At 36.3% G+C, this 24,864-nt stretch overlaps 1 protein-coding gene and 2 long non-coding RNA genes across 4 annotated transcripts; all 3 read right to left on the reverse strand.

Moving 5' to 3' along the window:
- Positions 1 to 1,609: 1,609 nt before the first annotated feature.
- LOC125243704 lies at positions 1,610 to 6,356 on the reverse strand. Of its 2 annotated transcripts, none has more exons than XR_007179091.1 (5): positions 6,214 to 6,356; positions 5,282 to 5,344; positions 3,141 to 3,211; positions 2,981 to 3,026; positions 1,610 to 2,481 (listed from the first exon to the last, which is right to left on the reverse strand). It is a non-coding gene; the product is annotated as an uncharacterized LOC125243704 (long non-coding RNA). The 2 variants fall into 2 exon arrangements; XR_007179090.1 differs by having other exon boundaries at positions 5,282 to 5,368; positions 6,214 to 6,354.
- Positions 6,357 to 10,370: 4,014 nt separating this feature from the next.
- On the reverse strand, positions 10,371 to 12,691 carry LOC125243989. Its single transcript, XR_007179202.1, has 3 exons — positions 11,935 to 12,691; positions 11,716 to 11,781; positions 10,371 to 11,476 (listed from the first exon to the last, which is right to left on the reverse strand). It is a non-coding gene; the product is annotated as an uncharacterized LOC125243989 (long non-coding RNA).
- A 752-nt stretch (positions 12,692 to 13,443) lies between these two features.
- Positions 13,444 to 23,990, reverse strand: LOC125243988 (CBL-interacting serine/threonine-protein kinase 25-like). Its single transcript, XM_048153885.1, has 6 exons — positions 23,808 to 23,990; positions 20,506 to 20,624; positions 16,558 to 16,712; positions 16,337 to 16,475; positions 14,943 to 15,050; positions 13,444 to 14,611 (listed from the first exon to the last, which is right to left on the reverse strand). Exons 3-6 carry the CDS (start codon positions 16,701 to 16,703, stop codon positions 13,760 to 13,762), a joined length of 1,245 nt encoding a protein of 414 aa, XP_048009842.1. The 5' UTR covers positions 16,704 to 16,712; positions 20,506 to 20,624; positions 23,808 to 23,990; the 3' UTR covers positions 13,444 to 13,759.
- Between the last annotated feature and the right edge of the window lie 874 nt (positions 23,991 to 24,864).

Consider the following 24,864-nt stretch of genomic DNA (forward strand, 5'->3'; position numbering starts at 1 on the left):
ATAAACCTTTAGTGAAAAATCTATTCCCTTAATAGATTATCTATTATGAATTCTAGTCCAAATTGGCCACAATAAATAGCCTACAATAGAATGTGATAAATTCTAGTAAATGTGGTCATCATGAGTTTAAAAAGCTTGCAGGAAGATGTTTTCCCCTCTTTTCATCAGTCATTTTAGTGGCTGTTTTAGATCATTTTCAACTTTCTCCGTAGCGTTTTAATATCCTCAATAGAATCCAAATGGGTTCCACATTTTATCATCAGCGTCGCATGAACGGCTCGTGCAAATTTTTGGCTCGCGCTGGTGAACGCGCCTACAGTGATTCGCGCGCCACTCGTGCAAAATTAAACAGTTGGGTTTCAGTCACAGTCATATTGCGCAGACAATTGATCAGTTCAGTTCGTAGCCTACAGCTTATAAAAGGTCCGAACGCGCGATGTATACAATGAATTAATAGTCTGATGATTCTACGTTTCGGTGTGTGGGCGCTCAGACAACACCGGCAACATGAGAGAAGTGCCGGTGCACGAGAAGTGCCGGCACCGGTGCGTAGGCTACCGGCCCTCTTCGAGCACTGACTGTTCCTACTAAACCGATCTCTGGGGTCTCCAAAAGTCGATTTTTGCAACTTCCTTGGTAAATAGAGAATAAGTTACAAAGATACAAATGTGGAAGACCATTGAATATACTCTTCAAAGATTAAATTCTCTGAATGAATGAATGAATGCATGAAACAAATATGTCATCTGAGGTTGAAGTTCTTTTTCCAGCGCACTAGAGGGAGCCATTTCCTAAATATTACTCCAGATCAACCGTTTGATCCACAGCAGCGTCCATGCCTCCTGATTGGTTCAAATACAGCACATGCACTTGCACAACTTGTCAAGCATGCAGTTTTTATAATAGTTCAGCCAACAATGCAAATTTTGTCATCAATTACTCATCTTCATGCCACTCATTTCCTCCTCATGAAAAAATGAGCAAATGTACAAAAATACCAGCTTACTGATGCCAAAACACAATACGAGCAGAAAATTACTGAGGTGCCTGTTGGCAAGACAACCCAAATCACTCCCTGGGCACCACAGCAAAAATGGCTGCCCACTGCTCTGGGTGTGTGTGTCCACAGTTTGCAGTGTGTGTTTGTTAACTATACACTACCAGTGTTGGGGTAACGCATTACAACTAACTTGAGTTATGTAATCCGATTACTTTTTCAAGTAACTACTAGTAAAGTAACGCATTACTTTTAAATTTACAACAAAATATCTATCTCAAAAAATTACTTTTCAAATAAGTAATGCAAGATACTTTTTCCCATTATGTTTTCCCATTATTGACTGACACCTCTTCTGTCCCCATGTTGAGAGAAATCAGGAGTAAGTTCAGAGGTGTTGTGTGCGCTGTGTGTGAACATGACAGTTATAGTAGCTCTAGACCAAATGTGAGCATTTACCCATCTCACTTGCACAAAAACAGAGTATTCCTCAAAATGAATAAAAACAGTGAAATGCAATCTCAGAATATTGCACAAACCTGCAATAATTAAATATAATAAATCAGTTGTAATAAACAATAAAAATATACTTTTTATGTATTTAATCTCGCTTTATTAACCAAGGTCTTGCTGCTGATCTTTGATGATCCAATTCAAACATACTAAGCAAAAATGACTATAGATAAACATCACATTTCTGATCAGCCTGAAGCTTATTCATTTCACTTTTTGTGTGAAAGTGCCTGTACATTTGCCAAAAACATAAAGTTTTTGTTGTTATTAAAAACAAACAAGCAGGCCCAGCCCAGGGGAGAAAAAGTAACACAAAAGTAATGTAACACATTACTTTTCATTAAAAGTAACTAATGCAATTTACAGGAATTTTATGGGAATTTAACAGGCTAGTAGGCTATATATTTCATTCTATTTTGGCTAGTAATTAATAATAATAATATGCTAAATTGCATTTTTTTTCTAAAAGTACACATTATGAACTTCCAAATCAGTTTACTGACAAAAGAAATAACTGAGAAGTAAGAGTACACAGCAGATATCTTATCGACCCTCATTTAGGGCTGTGAAAAAAACTATATATATATATTAAAAATATTTTCTCTATTTTTAAGCAGCCTTTAATCAGTCTATTTAAACTTTAATTCTTCAGTCTCATTTCTTTGTATATCCATAGACCTCTGGATGCTGGCTGGATGCCATAACTAGTACACATATTTTCATTACATAAGCAATTACATATCTAAATAGATGTGATGACATGACATAGTATCAAGTAGGCTTTAATCAGTTGAATAAATCCTGAATTCTTCAGTTTCAACAGGCCGGCCGTTCTTCAGGACTATACGTTGATATGTTTCAAGACCTTGATCAAAGTTGTTGTAATGTCGAGTCATTGCCCCATTTCTTGGTACATTCATAGACCTCTGGATGCTGTTGTTACTATGTGACAGAACCAATGCATTGCTCACCTAAATAAAATATGAGAAAACGCAAGTGGTTTTATGCTCATAATCATCTTGTTGCAACTTACTGACTGAACCTTTGTGATACTGGATTTAGTAAAAACTCACTCTCAAGAAAACTGACTCTCCTTTCAGCTCATTTGAACATCATTGCTTTTAAAGAAATATTTTGGAGTTTGTTTGATACTCTGTGTAAAACTATCATCCATATGGCCCTATTGGTGTCAATGTGAGATATTTCCTGCTACATACCTCAGATGCTGTTGTATGGAACCACTACATTGCTCATTCTTGTATAAGAAAATTTGAGGAAATGCAAGAAATGGTTTCATGTTCATAATCATCTACATGTTTCAGATTACTGACTGAAAAGTTTTAGTTTAATGGGTTTAGATAGTAAGCACTGTGTCCTTGGAAAGAACTCCCTATAAAGCAGTCTCCTTTCAGTTAATTTCGAACTCATGGCTTGTAAAGAAATATTTTGAGATGTTTGACACACTCTTACCGAATAAGCAGGAATGCCAGCATGTTCCACAGGGTCAAGCTCATGCCTTAAGTTAAAACATTTGGTCATGTCAGAAGTTATGCATTATAATGGAGCTATGTTGAATATAAATTATATTTCAGAAGTGAAAAAAAAAAAATCCACACATAACCCCACTGACCTGGAAATTGACGTGGATGATTCATGCGATCTATGATGTGATTTAGACTTGCTCTTTGAGTGAGATGATCCCTAGTGGTGTGGAAGTAGAGATCACAGATGACATGAGAAATCTCTCCAACTAATGCATTTGATCACATTTTCATGTATTTCTCTTTGACTTTTGTCCACCTGTCTTTATTTTAAGCCCGGAACACACCAAGCCGTCGCCGACGAACTAGTGGCGACGAAAGCAGACTGTGAGGTTGGCTCATGTCAGTAGCATCTCGGTCCAAAGTTGCCCTGACACACCAAACCGAAGCTCGACAGCCGATGGCCAAGTAGCACGTCCGTTCTGCGCCTGCGTAAGAAGAAATGCCTTTCCATACCAGCAGGTGGCAGTAGCTGAACAGCCAATTAGAATGATCAGATGGCCGACTCACCAGCGAACTCAGGCACCGATTCAGCATGCCAAATTGGCTGAAAAAAAGCCGACGAACTTCAGCTGACGGTGCGGAACACACTGAGAAAACTTAGTCGGCCGACGAACAAAAACTGGCCGACGGCTGACCATCAGCTTGGTGTGTTCCAGGCTTTAGATCTCCAACACATTATTATACTAACAAAAATTTAATTTATATTATCCCTGTAATTTTTGGCATCAGTAAGCAGTAACTATAAGAACTTGGTAGTAGGCCTATTTGATTGAGAAATGTTGTTGAGTAGGACTTTAAAATTCTTAAAGTGTTAGTTCACCCAAAAATGAAAATTCTGTCATTAATTAATTACTCACCCTCATGTTGTTCCACACCCGTAAGACCTTCGTTCATCTTCAGAACACAAATTAAGATATTTTTGATAAAATCTGATAGCTCAGTGTGGCCTGCATAGCCAGCAAGACAATTAACGCTTTCAAATATCCAGAAAGGTACGAGACAACAGTTCATGTGACTACAGTGGTTCAACTTTAAAGCAGAACTAAGTAACTTTTTTACCTTCATAAATAGTTTTCTAAGTCCTTACGATGGTTAATTGACTTGTAGTGGTGTGTTTGAGGCGAGCACTAACCCTCTCTGGCACGTTTACGCCAGAAAACAGCACTTGCAAGTTGAGCTGCGCCGACCCGACACAATCTCGCCTCATGTTCACGTTCACGTGAGAGTGACAAAATGCTTTACGGTGATTCAAAAACAATGTATATATTATGACTTTATAAGACAATTTCGAAAATTACCCACATCCATCGAGATTTCTTGTACTGTATTTGCAAAACTACTGCGCTGGTGAGCGTTGTGGTCGTTGTAGTCCAGAGCTGCGCTTGGAGTATTTACGACACTGTGATTCACTGAAGGAACCTGTAGGGGGAGCTTCGCAAATCTTACTGAGTTCCGCTTTAATGTTGTGAAGCGACGAAAATACTTTTTGTGCGCCAAAAAAAACAAACAAACAAAATAACGACTTTATTCAGCAATAGTGATGGGTGATTTAAAAAAACTGCTTCATGAAGCTTCAAAGCTTTATGAATCTTTGATACGAATCTTTCATTTCGAATCAGTGGTTCGGTGTATCAAACTGCCAAAGTCACACCCCCCTGTGGTGAACCATTGAAATTTCGAAACACTTATGACGTAACGAAGCCTCGTTTACTGAAATCACGTGACTTTAGCAGTTTGATACATGCTCGGAACCACTGATTCGAAAGATTCGTAAAGCTTTGAAGCTTCATGAAGCAGTGTTTTGAAATCGGCCATCACTAGATATTGTTGAATAAAGTCATTATTTTGTTTTTTTGGCACACAAAAAGTATTCTCGCGTCGCTTCATAACGTTAAGGTTGAACCACTGTAGTCACATGACCTGTTTTAAATATGTCTTTAGTAGCTTTCTGGACAATGCAGGCCTCACTGAGCCATCGGATTTGATCAAAAATGTCTCAATTTGTGTTCTGAAGATGAATGAAGGTCTTATGGGTGTGGAACGACATGAGTGTGAATAATAAATGACAGAATTTTCATTTTTGGGTGAACTAACCCTTTAACAAATGGATGCTTACAGATATTAAAGGTTAAATAAAAGAAAATTCACAAGATTAAAGACAAATTCATTATAACCCACATACAGGACAGTATACTGTAGTAAATATAACTGTAATTCATTTCCTCACCATTTTCCTTGCAATGCTCCTCTTCTAAACTGAAAACAAACTGACTTTGTGTTCCAGAGACCTCTGTAAGCAGAGGGGTCTGTAAGCCTTACACAACAAAATCTGTAGGTTAACCATCTGTCTGCATGAATATTGTTGGGGAAAGCATGAAAGACAATCAAACGCAGTGCAAAAATGGCAAACTCATGTTATGATAAACGTGTGTATGGTAGCTGCAACGTATTGTGTCATTCATGTTAAATTTCAAGCATATAATGTGAAATTAATTTTGTTTTATATTTATTTTTTCATATTTTTTTACGGAACTTATTTTTGCTGTTGATATCTTATAGAGAGGATGTTAATGTGGGTGGGGTAGTAGAGTGTTAATGTAGAGTTGCTTCTCTCGTTAGTTTGCACTCTGAGCCCAATAAAAAGTTAACAGTCATCATCGATATTCATTGTCATCCTTATTTCTTTTTTAAGTTATAGTAGAACTCATGCATTCTTGGTCACCTGAACCCCACGACTTACAATAGTAGGCTGTTCTTTGTATTAACAACATAAAAGTGCATAAATGGTATTTTGAACGAATTACTACAAATTAAATATTCAAAAAAAAAAAATAAAAAAATATATAAAGTGATAGTAAAAACATAAAATACTTTATTAAATGATTAAACAAATTAATAAATGTCTGTTGTATTTAATTTTAGCATGAGTTTGCATCCATTTTTCATGTTTATCATCATCTTTGGATTGATTTTTAATATAGTTTAAAAATCATGGTTACAATTTATTTTAAAAGATATAGTTTAATAACGTTCATCATTTAGAGATCACCTAGTTTGATTTCATTGAAGATAAAATCTAACTTTAAGAAAGCATGTTTGTTTATATTATTAAATTATTTATTTGTTTACATTTATTTATAACAAGACACATTTACTCACAGTCTTTGTCCAGTCCTCAAGCACCTCTTCAAACCCGTGAAAGCTAACTGAATTACCTTCAACAGAGACTGAAATGTTAAGTCTTAAGGAATAACATCTCCTCCCACTATCAATAATATCAAAGTAAATGCATTCAGAATGAAACTGAAAGTACTCACATGCAAGGCTGCTGCTGAAATTAAAGGTGCCGTAGAACGTCTTTTTAAAAGATGTAATATAAGTCTAAGGTGTCCCCTGAATGTGTCTGTGAAGTTTCAGCTCAAAATACCCCATAGATTTTTTTTTTATTACTTTTTTTAACTGCCTATTTTGGGGCATCATTAAATATGAGCCGATTTAGGCTGCGGCCTAAATGCTCACGCTCCCTGCCCATGGAGTTTGCGCTTCCCTTAAACACCATAAACAAAGTTCACACAGCTAATATAACCCTCAAAATGGATCTTTACAAAGTGTTCGTCATGCATTCTGCATGCATACATCGGATTATGTGAGTATTGTATTTATTTGGATGTTTACATTTGATTCTGAATGAGTTTGAGGCTATGCTCCGTGGCTAACGGCTAATGCTACACTGTTGGAGAGATTTATAAAGAATGAAGTTGTGTTTATGAATTATACAGACTGCAATTGTTTAATAATGAAAATAACGACGGCTCTTGTCTCCGTGAATACAATAAGAAACGATGGTAACTTTAACCACATTTAACAGTACATTAGCAACATGCTAACGAAACATTTAGAAAGACAATTTACAAATATCACGAAAAATATCATGACATCATGGATCATGTCAGTTATTATTGCTCCATCTGTCATTTTTCGCTGTTGTCCTTGCTTACCTAGTCTGATGATTCAGCTGTGCACAGATCCAGATGCCCTGCCCTTGTGTAATGCTTGAACATGGGCTGGCATATGCAAATATTGGGGGCGTACATATTAATGATCCCGACTGTTACGTAACAGTCGGTGTTATGTTGAGATTCACCTGTTCTTCAGAGGTCTTTTAAAACAAATGAGATTTATATGAGAAGGAGGAAACAATGGAGTTTGAGACTCACTGTATGTCATTTCCATGTACTGAACTCTTGTTATTCAACTATGCCAAGATAAATTCAATTATTAATTCTAGGGCACCTTTGAGGTCTGGGACAGAGAAGTGGTCCCCAGGACATTTTTTCAACTGGTTGTTGTTGGGTAACAATTTTTTTTTAAATGCATTTTTTTTTTTCTTAGCAAATATGTTCAAGATGATTAATCATCTGCATATTACCTAATTACTTTAATTTAAACAATTTTTACCACTTCCTTTCTTACTTCCCTTAGAAGATGTTCTTAATTATTTAGCTGTGTTGAGTGTTACAAATGTTACTTTATTAACAATGTGAAAAGAAATGGTCCTGGGACAGCTACAAGTTACAAGGTTTTAAAGAAATCATTTACAGAGACACCCATAAGCAATCGAAATGTAATAGACCACAAAACCCATCTCTTAGTTTCTTTAACTGTAGACAAGTGCCTTTTTTGCCAAGTTAATTACCCCTTTTTCTAGACTGTCAATAGTAAAATATGAAAAGTCATAAAATATTACATAATATGAACAAAGAGTGAAATAATCAACCACTTCTATTCGCTCATTCCTGCCGAGTTTCAGTTTCTGTATCAGCCATGTGCACCTGCGTGGCTTATTGGGACAAGCAGGAGAGTCGGACAGGCAAGTGGAAATAGTGGAACTGAGTAACAGAGGCCCTAATGGAGGTGGGCCCACAAAGATATATTGATAATCTATAAAATCTATAATAGAAATGTTCTTTATTTGCTGGCAGCGTGTGCCCTCCCATGTTAGCGATCCCCCCTATCAAAAGGGAAGGTGGTGTGGTCTTGTAGTCAGCGTTGTCGGTCAAATTCAGCATATGGAGTGCTGCATCTAAAGAAGGGTTTATTGTGTTATCAAAAACAGCAGAAGTGGAGAGAGGGGGAAAGAAACTATAGGAGGACAGACAACTTCTAGTTATTTTTTGGAAGAATGGTCTTGCAAGAGAAAGGCTTATAAAGGGTTAATTCCAAAATTCTGTCATTAATCACTCACCCTCATGTCGTTCCAAACCAGTAAGTCTTTCTTTCATCTTCGCAACACAAATGAAGATCTTTTTAATGAAATCTGAGAGCTTTCTGTCCCTCCATAGACAACCTATGCAAACTACCAGAAGCCAGATTGAATTTAGGCTTTTATTCACATATAAACATTCATCAACTCACACATCAGTTGTGGTAAATGGAAGCTCAAGTATGTTTGCTTGACATGCAAGAACCACTGAAGTTCATTCTCATGTTATGCAGCACAAGCACATATTATTGGCAGGATCAACCAGGGCGGATTATGACTTGCAAAGACCTCAGGCCAATTATCTCCAAAGATCCTCCACCCCCATTGTTTCGTCAAACCTTTTTTTTTTTTGGATCGCTGGTGTTTGTGTTCATAGTTATCCTCAGTAACTATCTGTAACTATCACATCAAGCATTATACGATTCTGAATAAATTACAAAGAGGTGATTCCTGAGCCTAAAATAGTAACACAATCATGCTCCATCATTAATTTGCTTTTCCACCACCAGAAGCCTCTGTTATCACATTTGTTCCCATAATTCCTTAAACATTGAGGGCCCTATCATATATTGAGCACAATGCGGCACCGGGATGCGTATTTTTTTGCAATAGTTTCAACTCGACGCAGTTATCATTTTCACATTCTGTGCCACGTTGTTTAAATAGCAAATGCATTTACGCCCATTTGTGCCCATTTGTTACAAATATGGTAGAACTATCACTTCTACCACTAAAGATTGCTTTATAAATAATCTTCCTGATCAGTTTCATCCCCTTAGCATACCAGATAACTTAGAAGAACTCAATGTTACAACAGAAACTATTGAGTCTGACTCTTTTTTCCCAGCACATTAGACACAGTTGGTCCTTTTAAATAAAGATTAAGGAAGTAAAGGCAAACCGACTTTACTTGTGTTGCACGGAGATCTCTGTAAAAATGTCAGCATACAATGTTCCTAGTGCAGCTAAGAAAGAAACTGAAAGCTTTTACAGAAACAGTCTTTTACTGTCTCTGTAACTGTGAAACTTGAACTTAAACCATGAACTTATCAATGCAATACATTATTTTTAGAAATTGTTTTTACAAACTGTATTTTCTATTTTCAATTATTAGATTATTTTTGACAATGGCAGACAGTTTCATGTAAGTTTATTGTACATGATTAATGCAGTAACATACAAGGACGCTCCTCACAGAAATAAAATCTTGTGCATCTGTCATTCATGTTAAATTTTAACCATTAGGCAAGAGATAAAATAAGATTTTATGTGCTTATATCTCTGAACAGCTTAAATTAAAGGGTTTCTTTTCCGAGAAATGAAACAGGTAAAATTGTAATATAGCACATGCTCTAAAACAATTGTCAACTAATGACTGAAATCTGAACAGCACTTCGAAATTTTATTAAAAATGTTTTTTGCAAGATATTTGAGCAGCATAACATTTTATCATAAAAATAATTACCATTCTATAAATAGCTAAGTTTTATCAGGAATATATATTTTTTTACTATTTTATTGTACTGTGACAGAATTCAGAATCTGCTCCTGTGCTCACATCATGATGTCTTAAGCCAATTTTCCAGGGTTACACAATGTTGTTGTTGTTGTTGTTTTTGGCTGATATCACAGTTGAATAGGGTTTTTCCAGTAAAAAAAAATGTACATTTTTATCATTCTAAATTATCTATGTGCTTTTAAAAAGACTATGTTTGTTGTTGCACTTCCAGTTCCATTGTCCCAAAGTCAACAGGTTTTTGGTTAAATAGCTGAAATAAGTTAACACAAGCTCAAGTATTACCCCACTACAAGCACGTAGTACACTATTGTTGTTGTTGTTGCTGTTTTGTGCTGTTAGCGGTGTCTGACTAGGGTCGACACGTGGGGTGATGACATCAATGTTTCACAAAATATACAGATTGGCTGTCCACACGAAAACACAAAGGGCATCGTTTTCAGATTCATCCACTCTGGGACCCGGTTTCAAAAAATTGCGGTTTCACCTTCTGAAAACGCCAGTTCCGTCTGGACGAAACGCTTATACGATACAAAAGTTTTGTGTATACAGCTAAACTCGTCTCCGTGTGGATGGGGCCAGAGACACAAGGTTATATAAACAGGAGACAAACAAAGGCAACTAAACTTGACACAGGTGAAACTAATTAATAACTAATGCAAACAAGAACAAAACTGAAAGGAAACACAAGGCCTAAATAAAAACTAAACGTAACATAATCCTGACGAATGGACTGCATAGATAGTTTTAAAATGTTATACACCTTAATAAAGATAAGACTGAATTACTTGTTACTGGTAATGACGGTTAGAGAAACTCTATAGCTCCATATCTTGACTGTTTATCAAGTCAATAATAAGGTTAAGAACTTTGGAATCATATCTGAAAGTGATCTTCTTGTCGCCCTACAAACAATTGACAAACAACTGACCAAATGCCAAATCATACCCCAGGCCTGAGTCAGCGGGTCGGGCCTGAGGGTGAACCTCCCAACTCGGCTGTTGCAGTGCTAATTTAAGTTACAACTATGTTGGCCGCATAGAGACCAAACCCATATAATTTAAATGTTTGACATGTAAAGTGGGATCTATAAATGGTGCAAGTCTTTCATTCAGGATTTAAAATAAACAAATACACAAATTAGTTTGATTTATCCATTTATTCAGTTTCACTTCAAATTGTTCACAAAATAGAAAAAATTATTGAAGATTAACAGCATGTTTTGTCTGCTAACATTGTATAATCTTGAAGCAGTTCAGCGTTTCTTAGGGTTTTTATTTATTTATTTATTTTTAAATCTTAGATGTCACATTTTACATTCTATATTAATGATTCATATTGATAACAAAAATCAACTAGATTATATTAAAAGAGACCCACCAAAATTGTATATTCTTTCTATTTCAAATGGAACACTGTAATCTAGTTCCATTAAAAAATAAAAAGTCTGACTTTTAATTTGTTGAATAAATATTGACTTCTTCACGGGCGACAGTTCTGCCCTCCTTCCGGATTTCCATAGAATATGTTTGAATGCCATCCTGCATATTGTTGCGGTAGTGAGTCATTACACCATTTCTTGGCTTGTGCATGGCTATCTGGACAGTATTGTTATGGTATGATGGAAGCAATGCGTTGCTCATCTAAATGGAGGATGAGAAAAACAGGTGATGGTTTCATACACCGTCTACATATATATGCTTTATAAGTAAATCTTATGGCATTATTGGATTTTAGATACAGATAGCTACTGAGCATCTATATTAACATGACGGCTGGAGTATTTTTTAAACCTTTCTACTATCTCATTTGTGATTTTTTTTCAGTTCATCGAATTCAGTGTTTATAAATAAACATTTTAGCATATTTCAGACACCCTTACCTGTAAATGAGGTTCTTCTTTCTTGAAATAACATTTGCTTAGCTGATGGTTCATTATTGGAGATGTCTGTAATGATTATTTATTTAGATATGTATTTGTATATAGACATAGATATATATATTATTTAGTTTCATTTCATTAAAGATTAAAAAATCTCAAGTAGCCTATTTTACATTTATTTATAACAAGACATGTTTTATGAACATTATATTTACTCACAGTCTTTGTCCAGTCCTCAAGCACCTCTTCAAACCAGTGAAAGCTAATTACCTTCAGCAGAGACTGAAATCTTATGGCTAAGGAATAACATCTCCTCCCTCTATCAATAATATCAAAGTAAATGCATTCAGAATGAAACTGAAAGTACTGACATGCAAGGCTTCTACTGAAATTCAAGAGTTTGGGACAGAAAATTGTTCCAGGATTTTTTTCTACATAATACAAACAGGCTGAGGTGTTTGCATGACCAGAAAAATATGTAATTGTAACTACGAGACTCTAGCACCTAAAAAGCGTTCACGTCCTCTTAGAGCTCGTAATTACAGCTTGTAAGCTGGGAGTTTTCTAAAAGCTCCCACATGTACCACGAGGCCGCTGTACCACCTGATCACTGTAGATTCGGCGTTGATAGTGGTGCCATAGAAACGTATAATTCCCAGTCAGAGGACTTGAACAGCTCCGAATATAACGTCACGTGTTGTCATCTAAAGATTACAGTAATTACGAGGTTGCGTGAATGCAGCATCCGGTTAACACACAAGACATTCTGAACAGAGCGATGGCAATTTACATAACCTATTGCACATCACCACATTGTGCAATTATTTTTTCAATCTTTTAATGTGATATACTATATTATATATTTTATATAATATATATACTATATATATACCATAGTATAACATAATATTGTATATACAACTATAACTATATAACAAATTTAGTTACATTAATTATATATCACACATCTATTAATTATATAACACACATCTGAATACCACTTAAAGTCCCTCTGTAGTCAGTAATTTTATCCATTAAAATTCATCTTTGATCACCAAAATGACGCATTTAAACATGTTTTCCTGTGGGAAAAAAAAACTTCATACCTTAAAATAGCTTGAATGTAACTCTACACCCTTGCTTCATTAATTATACGTGGATCTATGAATATGCTAATTAGCCCCGCCTCCACTCACTCGCACAGGTTTTATTCTGGGTTAGAGATGACAAACCCAAACTACACCAGCTGTGAGTAAAGTGACACATATCTGATGCAATAAAGCTACTCCCCCTGTATCTCTTGCTCCAGATTAAAGCAGTTTAGAGTGAAAGAAATTTAGAGATTGCTCATCTTTTGCTCATGTTATTCCTTCCTTGTAGATGCATTTAATTTCATGACATTTTTCATAATGATCTCTTAATCTTCAGCAGCCGGCTCTCGCAAGAAGTGAATCAAACTGACGCCATGTGATTGGCTGTTTGCCACACGTCACACTTTCGTACATGTGCTTCAGAATTAATTGCAAAGATTAATTGCACAGAGAAACTTTATACCGAGCATTGTGAACCTGATCTAAACCATGTTGGATTTATATGGATTTGTCAACTCTAAACCTACTCTGAAACTCAGAATTTGTTCAACTACCATCACGGTACAGGCCCCTGCTGTTTGGTTCTATAAATATAACACATGCGTTTTCACATCTTTTCAAGTCTTGTCAGTATTGGTAGATTTTGAGTAGTGTATTCGTCATTTATTCCAACACACCAATTTCAGCATCCTCAATACATTGTGTGATATACTACAAATTATTAGACATAGGAAAAAGTTTTAAAATATACAAAAAGTTTTTTTTTTTTTTTTTAAGTGTTTGTACTTTACATTTTTGGCAAACAAGCCAAAATCATTGCTGAATGAACATAAACAGGATATTAACAATGTCAAAAACCAGTGTCACCAACCAGTGCTTTCTTTAAAAAACATCACTAACGTAAAATCAATATAACAACTCAACAACTCTTTTTCAGACCACAAGTGTTATTTTTAAGACTCTTTGGTTATTTGCACTTTCTCATATTTAACGATTCTCCCTCCCTTCGTGATGATCTCTTTATATTCTAGAGCTCCTTTCCCCTCGATGTAGCGTTCCTGCGTCACTTTTCCGGTTTCTGGGAGAGGGCAAGGAAATGACATCAGGGACAGCTGATTGTTTAAAGCCTGACCTTTAACCGGGACTAATGCCTTTCCCATCTCTCTTTGTGGAGGTGGATCCTGTCGATAATATAACAAAGGAGATCTTCTCCCCTCCATCATATTAACAGGAGCTGCTGGTGGACACAACATTGGATTTAGCCTGATTTCATTTCCATGTGCCACTGTGATGTCTCTTGTAATGTCCCTTTGGAAGTCTCTTGGGAAGTCTCTCGGGTTCTCTCTTGGGATGTCCCTTGGGATGTCCCTTTGGAAGTCTCTTGGCATGTCTCTTGGTAGGTCTCTTGTAATGTCTCTCGGGATGTCTCTTGGTCTGATGTCTGTGTGATAAACTGAACCAGCTCTCCTGATGTCTGCGATGACTCCAGCCATAGTAGTTCTGTTATTGGGATTGACTTCCACCATCTTGGACACTGCAATAGAGTATGGCTGGTCTTTGAGAGTTTCACGAATCTTGATGGCCGACACAGATTGGGTGGGTAACCTGACCCTGGCGCAGAGTTCAGCTATGATTTTACCCATGGCCCAAACGTCTGATCGCTTGTCACGAACTCCATTCATCTGCAGGATCTCTGGAGCCGAGTACGCTTCATTGCCCAAGTTTACTGCAGAGCTGAGTCCATTTCTAGAGAATTTAGCCAGTCCCAAATCAATGATCACGGCACGATGGGTTTGATGCTCCACCTGGAATGGGATGAGAGAAGTCAGTTTCTTTGCTTATGTTCTATTAAAGAAACAGATCAAATGAAACCTATTGAACTATTTGGTCTATATCACAATGTTTATGAGACCACATGGAGAAACATTTGAGACTTTTGAGCATAAAGTCTGTAAACAAAAGTCACAGATTTCAATATCATTGCTCACTGAATTCTTCAATGGAACTTTCCGAGCATCATTCAAGACAAAGTTGATACATAAATGAAGCCTAGTTGAGAACTTTACTATGTTTTAAAAGAAAAAGTAACCTCTGACCAACAATTTTCTTGGCCCACTGATGAACGTTTGTGCTCACCATGATGTTGTCAGGTTTGAGGTCTTGGTGGACGATGTCTTTACTGTGCAGATAAAGTAAACCTTCACACATACCAGTGATGATTGTGGCTCTCACTGCCGGCGTCAGCTGAAGAACACGCAAAAAGACATTGTTGCATTTTTGCACCACTAATGCATAAACTAAACAGAAATCAAGCATGCAGTTTTTATAATGCTCTTTTATTAAAGGAATAGCCAACAATGCAAAGTTTGTCATCAATTACTCATCCTCATGCCACTCATTTTATCCTCATGAAATAATGATCAAATATACAAAGACCCCAGTACAACTCCTGATATATGTTTTAGAGAGTCAAACTGGGGCCCGTTTCAGAAAGGAGTTTAAGTGAGAACTCTGAGTATGTTAACCCTGAAATGAGGGAAACTCTGGGTTTTCCGTTTCAGAATGGGAGGTATGTCAAACCCGAGAAAGCAGGTTAAGTCAAGCCCTTTTCTGAAAGAGAGGTAACATATATTCAGTGTCAGTTACCATGGTAACTTACTCTACGAACCTAACCTGGTCAGGAGCAGGTTTTCTTCAGTAAACCCAGAGTTTCCTTCGGTCTCCTCCCGCTTTTTAAAGTGCAAGTGATGTTTAAATAGTTCACTCATTCATTCACACTGCAAAAGTATTTTTTGTCCTATTTCAAGTACAAATATCTAAAAATTCTTAAATCAAGATGGATTTTGCATATAATAAAATGATATAAGATATTTAGTCTTGTTTCCTGGGGGGGATCTAAATTAAGTGCATTTTACTTAAGTAAAATGATCAATATCTGCCAGTGTGGTAATAAAAATAATGCAAATGGAAAACAAGATTATTCGGAGTGTCTATTACTGTGCAAATTTACAGTAACTCCGCCCAACAATGTCAGATCAGGTTAAAATTGACACACGTTCCTGTGGCTGCAGTGGTGTAGGCACTAGTGTGTTGGGTGCGTAGAATTAACTTGTGATGTGATTGACTGGGTTGGAATCTGCCGAGCTCGCTATTCTCCCTTTTCCCATCACATAAGAAAGGCATTTATTTTCAATAAAAATTAAGAAAATGTTCTAAAAGTGGAAGTAAATTGCCTAACGAGTGTTTAAAAATGATTAAATCATTTATACTCTTATAAAGGAAATGACTGAGATGCCATTGAGCAAGGCACCTAACCCCCAATTGCTCTCCGGGAACCACAGCATGGTTGGCTGCCAACTGCTCTGTGTATGTGTGTCCACGGTTTACATGTGTGTGTTTGTTCACTACTCCTGATGTTTGTGCACTAACTGGAATACTAACAATTTCCTTCACATGTCACTTTCACTTTTATAAGGATGAGTAAAAGTATAAGAGAATTTTAATTTCTGAGCTGTTTCACACATCTTTACCTGTATTTTAGAAAGCTGAACTTTGAAGATGGTCGTCTCAAGATCTTCCCCAAAGATGAACTCCAAAGGAATATTCCACTTGGAGTCTTTCAGCCAAGGATCACCGAGAAGCTTTACCACATTGGGATGCCGAGCATTACTGGAATTTTAAAAAAAGTGTGTTTCATGTTTACAATTACAAGCTCAATTGTTTAAAATCAACAAATATTAAATATACATACTGATAGACTTTGCATTCTCTCTCCAGCTGTGATCTGCTGATGTGGCTGAGAGGAACTCTCTTCACAGCAGCCCATGCGTCTCCATACTTCTCCTTGTATACTTTCCCGAAGCAGCCTGCAGCTAGTGTTTGTGTGGAGTATGCCATCTAGTGATGCTGTTAGTACATAGAAGTATGAGAAACTGTGAACCAGTGTTAATTTTGACAGCAAATTTGAATTTAGTCTTAGTCATAGTCTTTTGACTAAAATGCCATTTAGTTTTAGTCATATTTTAGTCATCGGAAATTGTTTTAGTTTTAGTCTAGTTTTAGTCGACTAAATATCATAAGATTTTAGTCGACTAAAATTTAATTTAGTTAAATTGTAATGCATTAAGCATTTCTCTAACAATGATCCTATGCACTGATATAGGTAGGCCTACATATTCCCCAAACTGTTTATGTTCACCCAACTGTACTTTGCTCAAAGCGGACGTTTTTTGACCGTTCAAGTGCAAAAAGACACGAAAGAACAAAATTCAGTACTTTTCAGGGATTGGCACACTTATCATTGAGGTACCATTGTAGTTTTTGTTTAAAATTTTTATTAGATTTGATTTTTAGTTTTTCTGTTTTCATTGTAATTTTAGTTAAAAGTTTTAGTAATTTTTTTTGTTTATGTATTTTAGTATTTGCTTTTAAATGTCTATAAGTTTTTATTTATGTTTGTTATTTTAATACCTCAGGTTAAGCTAAAGCTTAGACTTTACATTTTTTTATATATTTATTTTTTATTTCAGTTAACGTTTACTTCAAGTAATGAAGATTTCTTTGGTTTTAGGTTTTGTTAAGCTTGTAAAATATATTGATTGTGTCAAATAATGTTCTTAGTCTTTCCTTCCTGTGACAGAAGACACAGTAGTTTACTATGAATTGAATAGAAATTAAACTACAGTTTATTGTGTAAACAAAATAACAATGACCAGGAAAAAATCATTATAAACCATCCCAAAATACACCGTGACTCTTATTCTGAAATGTCTGCAGTCTGCACTGTAGCAGGCTGTTCATGAGGGAGATAAAATATGCATTCTTACAACCGTCTAAAACATACTACCATATAAACATCGTGTAGTAAACATTGTCATAATTCATCAACATTAGCTTATAAGCAATAGCGTGGCATAAATGTGCGCTATTCATTAATTGTGAAGCAGTCAGATGTGCTGCTGCGCGAGCCTGTAGAGCGCGCAACAGCGCCGCATTTCCCGCGGTTAGATCAGCACATTACAATTCAAATGTCCGCATCTTCCACACAGGACAGCAGTCCTGACTGGATATCTTCCCAAATCATCCCTCTCTTTCATTTTCGTCTCGTTTTTATTCGTTGACGAAAATTAGAGTAGATTTTAGTCATTCAAAACGCATTTTCATTTAGTCATCGTCTCGTTTTCGTCCGTGAAAAAATGTCGTTGACGAAAATTATGACGAAAATTATTCGTCAACGAAATTAACACTGCTGTGAACCAGGGGTGGCCAACCCTGTTCCTGGAGATCTACCTACCTGCTAAGTTTAGCTCCAACCCTGAATCACACCTGAATCAGCTAATTAAGATCTTAAGGAGCACTTATTACAGACAGGTGTGTTGAGCAGGGCTGGAGCTGAACTCTGCAGGAAGGTAGATCTCCAGGAACAGGGTTGGGGACCCCTGCTGTAAACCCTCCAAACTCAAATGTTTATTACGGTGACTGGAGGGGACATATTTGGTTGACTAGCTGCATCCAAAAGCTTAAGCAGCTGACCTGTTGCCTCACTGTCTTATCAGACAATGATTTAGCAGATAGCGTTTGCGCACGAAGTAAGGAAGTGTGACAGTTTAACAAAACAGAGCGAGCTTTGGTGTTGTTAACAATGCAAATATTTAATTACTACAATAGTAATTTCTTGCAAGAAATCAAAAGTGGGAAATGTTGGTCAAAAATGTACATTTACACACAAACTGACCACCATCCGCAACTTTCAGATGCCATCTTTATTGGAACACGCATTATTGTGGGATTGCCTGTCAAAGGAAGTGAAGTATACATCTATGCTGGCTTAAGAAATTGATTGGTATCTCAGGAGACAGGAAGTGATGCTAACATTGAATGCCTTGATGCCTTCCTACCAGGGAATACGTCCTCCGAAGGCAGCAGTTTTAAGCTTTCGGACACAGTCAGTTTTGTCAAGATCATTTTGACAAGGTAATCTTTATGTTGTGGCCAAGTGATATGAAGTCATTGCCACGAAATCTGTTTTTGCAGAGTATATTTGTTTTAGTTTCAGCTTGATCTCATTATCTCTTTACTCGATTAGCATTCTGTATGATCTAACAGGCCTATGTGCAGTACCATATGTTTTGTAAATACTGTAAATGTCCTAAAGTTATGCCAATAAAGATTCTAAATGACTCTCTTTCTGTAAGTGCACTTACGGGAATTTATATTTCATTTTATAATATGAGACAGAAGTACAGATTGGCTGTTTAACACAAATCAATTATGGAGGGCACTGTATATATAATAATAAAATATTAAATTAAAAAAGACAAGCTCAGTGAATGGATTTGAAAGGCTGTGGAGTGGATAACAATGTTTTATATTCTCTCGATTTCAAGGCCACAACTTCACATCACATGGCCACAACATAAAGATGTCGTTACTTTCAACAAAATGATCTCGTGACCAAGATATATTATCACATTCCCACAAGACTTTAGCCTACAAGCCTTTTGCTGAGTTAGATGCGTTCCAGGGTCAACATATTTTGTTGATCCTGGAGCAACATTCTGGTCTGAAAATGTAGTCCTAACCATATCCTATCCCTAAACCTAACCCCGGTCCCCATCCAGAAGTTATCTCTAAAATCAGAGGGAAATGATAGGTGAATAACACTGATGTAGAAGTACCTAACCCTGGTTGTAAGCCTAAACGTGACATAAACTATAAACTTGTCCCTCAAATCTGATTGGTTGATTGGAATGTTGTTCCAGGATCTATCTATCTATCTATCTATCTATCTATCTATCTATCTATCTATCTATCTATCTATCTATCTATCTATCTATCTATCTATCTATCTATCTATCTATCTATCTATCTATCTATCTATCTATCTATCTATCTGTGTTTGCCATCAAATCTGGCAGAAATGTCAGTCATGCCAGTCATTTTTTTTTATATCAATAAATGCATGTGAAATGTATTCAAAACAGGAGTGTCTTGAAATAGAAATTACCAGCAGCACATAAAATGTAATATGGGTCACCTGGTGTGTTTACAGGAAATCCCCACCATTAGCCAACTCATATAATCACATGGATAAGTTTCGAAATATCTACATAGTTGTAAAGCCATAAAGTCACATAGCTTTTTCTAAACTACCTGACATTTTAATTATCAAGATGAATGAAAACCTTCATATATGTCGTAGAAAAACTTGATTTTACTGCTAAAAGACTCATTTAGCACACATCCATTTACACAGGGAGTTTTGCTGGAATGCCTTTGGGCAAAACCTGCTTGTATTAAGTCTGTACATGCTGCTGGGAAAATGCTGTCAAACTGGATCTGGATTGCGAAATAAATCATTCATATGCAAGATAAAAATCAAGCCATCTTTTCTTGTATGGCCGAATATTTGGTGGCCTAGATTACCTCCTACCCATCTCCACCCCCAGGAAACAAAATAGTTTTAGCATGTTTCCACCCATATACCCTCAGAGTTATGTTTATGTAATCATCACAAATACATTTTAGCAATTACACAGAGAAAATACATGGTTCCTTGATAACTATAAACCAGAATAAACTGTAACATCAACAATGTCATCAATATCATTGTATTGAAACCGTTGTAATCACTGTCCTTCATAATAATAACAACACAACATAATAATAGTTTGGTTCACTGCTCATTGAAATCTCTTACCTGTATCAGCAGGTCCTGTGGCTGATGGCGCTGAATGTGCTCAAATAAAACAGGCACAGTTCTTGTTAATTATCTTCCTTCTATAACCACACCCTCATGTTTCAACATTGGAAGGACACCTGAGTATGACAACCAGTCAGATAAGGGAAAAAACAGTGCTGAGTGTTAACAGACAACAAAAAGCTGAGACTGTATTATGTTAAATATGTTCTGTGAGATGTATAGGCTACATGGGTTCATTCCAATAAAATGCCTGTTTATGACAATATATTTAGGAGAGATCTTCTTTAAAACTATAGTGACTTCAAGTAAGAAGAAGAGGAAAAAAAAAAAAACATGACTCTGCAATATCTCCTCTTCTATTTCCTAATTTCACAATGTGTCCAGGGGAGATCTGCGTAAATAAATGACAATAGGTTTTTATGGTTGAACTAAACATAACACCCTTACGAAAGAAGAATCATGTTCAGTCAAGTCAGAACAAGACAGTGTTAAACAAGAACAGACTGTCCTCAAAGATCATTTTGAATCTGTTCTGTTTCTGTGACATTAGGACTGAAACACAAGTGGGAAATCATGTTATTTTGTAAATTGACATTTAAAACATTTTTTGGTGGGGAATTTTTCATTTTGCCATCATATATGTATAGTATATATTGGATAAAATTACAAGTGTAAACATGTATGGATGGACAATTTTTTTTTTTTTTTTTTTTTAATCAAAATATTTTACATTTTAAATAAACCCCACTACATTAAGAAATATTCCAGGTGTTTCTTTAGGTTTTCCCCATAATTAACTGTTTCAAATGAAAAATTCCCTACAGGAAGTGACATCATTTTGGAGGGAAAACAACAATAGCACAAAATAATTGAGTGTTTGCAATGGGTTTAATGATTTCCAAAAAGAGCGATGTACATCGTAAGAGTGTTGTAATTGTGTAATTTAATAGAGGAAAGGGAGCTGGTTTGTTTAAATGATTTGAGGGGAACAAGGATGTTCATATATGGGAATGGAGTCTGTGTTGGATTTGACACTAGTTTCTAACAATTTGGCTAGTAAGTGTAATTAGGAAGTATGGGGGAAATCGAGCATTGGGAGTGATCACCCAATAGTTACAGTGTTAGATATTGAGACAGATGGAACGTTAGTACAAAGAAGAGGAAGATGGATATTTGAAAAAGCAAATTGGGATAAATTTGAGGAAATTTGTGAGGAAAGAATGGTAGTAATTGATTCAAATCAAGAAATTGACATCCTAAATGAAAAGGTTTGTGCCATAATAGAATCAATTCTGAAAATTAAAGGAAAAATGACAAGGCAAGCTGTTCCTTGGTGGACAGACAAGTGTATTAAAGCTGTCAAAGATAGAAATAAGGCTTTTAAACTTCTTAAGAGAACACATACTTATAACCATCTAATATTATACAAGCTCAAGCAGTGAGGAGAACCATAAGGCAAGCTAAAAGGATTTTACAATGGAATTGGAAGAATAACTCCAGCAGGTGATGTCTGGAGTATGATAACGAGAATGGAAGGTAATAAGAAAGAGTGGGAATATCCAGTACTAGAGTCAGAAGGAGAAATAGCAGTATTTGATAAGGACAAAGCAGAAATGTTGGTAAAAACATTTGTACAGATACATGGGTCAGGGAACTGAAGTGAGGAAGGAGGGAGGAGGAGAGAAATAACAAAGAGACAAAATTTAGAAGAAATGGAAAGGAGTGACGCTCTGCCTGTTTGCCTGTTCGTCGGAATATTATTATTAGAAGATGGTGTCATTTTATTCATCATCTTCATCTGTTTCCCTGCAACTACCCATAACAAGTATGTGGTTCAGCCACAAAAACCAAGCTATGAAACCAAGCTCAAGCTGAAATCGTGTTGTGAAGCAGTAAAGACGACACCCATTCCAGCTTTACAAGTCTTGTAAGGAGAGATGCCAATAGAAATTAATAGGAAACAATTAATAATCAACCTCAAGGGGCATAAAGATGAACATTTTACAAAAATGGTCTTACAGGAGTACTGGGAACAAAATAAAAGGTGCAGAATAAGCTTTAAAGCTGCAGTAGGGAGTTTTTAGAAAACGTTGACTTAGCCTGAGAATTTGAACAAGCACAACTCACAGGTCACTCCCCCCTGCTCTCTGCTGCGCTACAGCCCTCCCTCCACAGCTCCTCCCCCATCACAACGGAGCCTGCCGTGAACGCGCAGGCTAGTAAGCAAGCAGGACCGATGACGGCGGATAAACAGTTATAGCACATTCACTGGTACAGACGAAACATCAACAATATGATTTACATTGACTATGGCCTTCCCATACTTTGACTACAAACTTGGTCCTCAAAACATTACGTATTTTGCAATACATGTAATGTAACTATATGACGTACAGTATATGCACTATTTCTATAAGAAATAAATAGCTAGTAAGATAATATAACGGTAACTAATGTTACAGTACGCAAATAACTGGCTTCTCCGGTTATCTCTGTATGTATATTTTAGCCAAGAATAAAACAAAATTTGTTATTAAACCACTCTGCCTCTTTTCGTTTTATTTAAAGAAACAAACAAAAACATATTAATAGCCTCAGGCAACGAGTGATTAATTATCTGCAATGTCTGCTTATATTTATAACAAAACGAAATATTAAACAACCCTGCCTCTTTTCGTTTACATTTCAAATATATTAAATGTAATACTATTTGTGCATACTCTGATTATCTTCACTGTAATGAAATGAAATAGGCTTTAACATAAAACACAACCTTCTCTTTTTGTTAAATGTCAGTTTTAATGTTCAATAATAGCCATTATAAAAGGTATAAAAATATACAATAAGAAATAAAGCAAACAATTCAGTCAAGCGTACAAAATCAGCGCTTTAGTATGATACAAAAGTTAAATAGCCATATATAAATTTATGAAACGTCACGTTGCCCTCAGCCAAAACGGAGCCAGCGGCAAACGTCAGAAGGATTAGCCGAGGTAAGGCTGCTCTCGGCTGGGTACATGAGCGCTGAGAGTCCGGTGATCGCCTGGATCTCAAAACTCAGACAACGTCAGATCAAATTTTTAGAAAGGCGCTATCTTTATCAATGAACCACAAATTTGGGCTTTAAACCAGCACATTCTCGCCTGAAAAAATCTTAAAACTGCATATCATGACTTAATAGAGCCCGATCACACGAAAATGCGTATCAATAGTACGAGTTTGTAATCTCGTAGAATATATACGCCAAAATGAGTTTTTCGCGTGCATATGATACGCACTTTATGGGGTATTATACGTACGAAACTGGATTGTTTGTCCGTCATAAGCAAAGCTGCTGCACACTGGTAATCTTGAATTTGAATGCCTGTACACGCTGTGCACTATGGCTGTGCATGACAGGAGTGTGATCAGCGCGCACACGAGCTTGATTGACACTGCTAAGACACTCCTCCTGACTCTGATTGGTTGGTTCTTACCGGGAGCGGTGTATTTCTACAAATGGCAATAGGACCACTGGGAGGAGCCAGAGGAGCTTGATTTTTTCACAGATTATCTGTCTCATATTCTACTGTCAGGACATAATGACAGGTTTAACAAATATGTAAAAAATACATTTTTACAAAAGTTACCTACTGCAGCTTTAAGTGGAGTAGTAAAATAGGGAAGAAATGCAAGTAAGTATCAAGATATGCCCAATAGTTGTAAATCTGGAATATAGGCTAACCATGGGTTTATGTAACACCTCAAGTAGATCTGCATCTGTTGGAAGGTAAAAAAAAAAAAGCAGAAAGAGAAGTAGACTCAATATCCCCGGTATATACAAGTATTTACAGACAGCTCAAAAGATCCAGAGTGTCAGACATCTGATTTTTTAGTTCCAGACAATGGAAATCAGTGGATTAAAGCCAACTTCAGATCATTTGGAAGTCTATACTGTAGAAATGATAGCAATACTCTTTTCAATATTCTCATAATAATGCCTATTACACTGGTTGCCAGCCGCCATTAAAACAAAAAACAAAAAGAAGAAGAATGACATCTCCTACACACAGGAAGTGACATAATTTTGGAGGGAAAACAGCAATACCACAAAAATAAGTGAGTGTTTGCAATGGGCTTGATGAGCTGTTTTGTGGTTTTAGTTGATTAACCTCACTCTAAAACAACCTATTATACAAAAAATTACAGAAATCTGTTTGATAATAAATCAGTTTGAGATCAACATTTCAAAAGATTTTTGAAAATGATCAAAATCAATTTTACCCTTAAGGATTAGTTCACTTTCAAATGAAAATTACCCCAAGCTTTACTCACCCTCAAGCCATCCTAGGTGTATATGACTTTCTTCTTTCAGAT

This window comes from Megalobrama amblycephala, linkage group LG13 (genome assembly GCF_018812025.1).
Source record: "Megalobrama amblycephala isolate DHTTF-2021 linkage group LG13, ASM1881202v1, whole genome shotgun sequence".
Lineage (NCBI taxonomy): Eukaryota > Metazoa > Chordata > Actinopteri > Cypriniformes > Xenocyprididae > Megalobrama > Megalobrama amblycephala.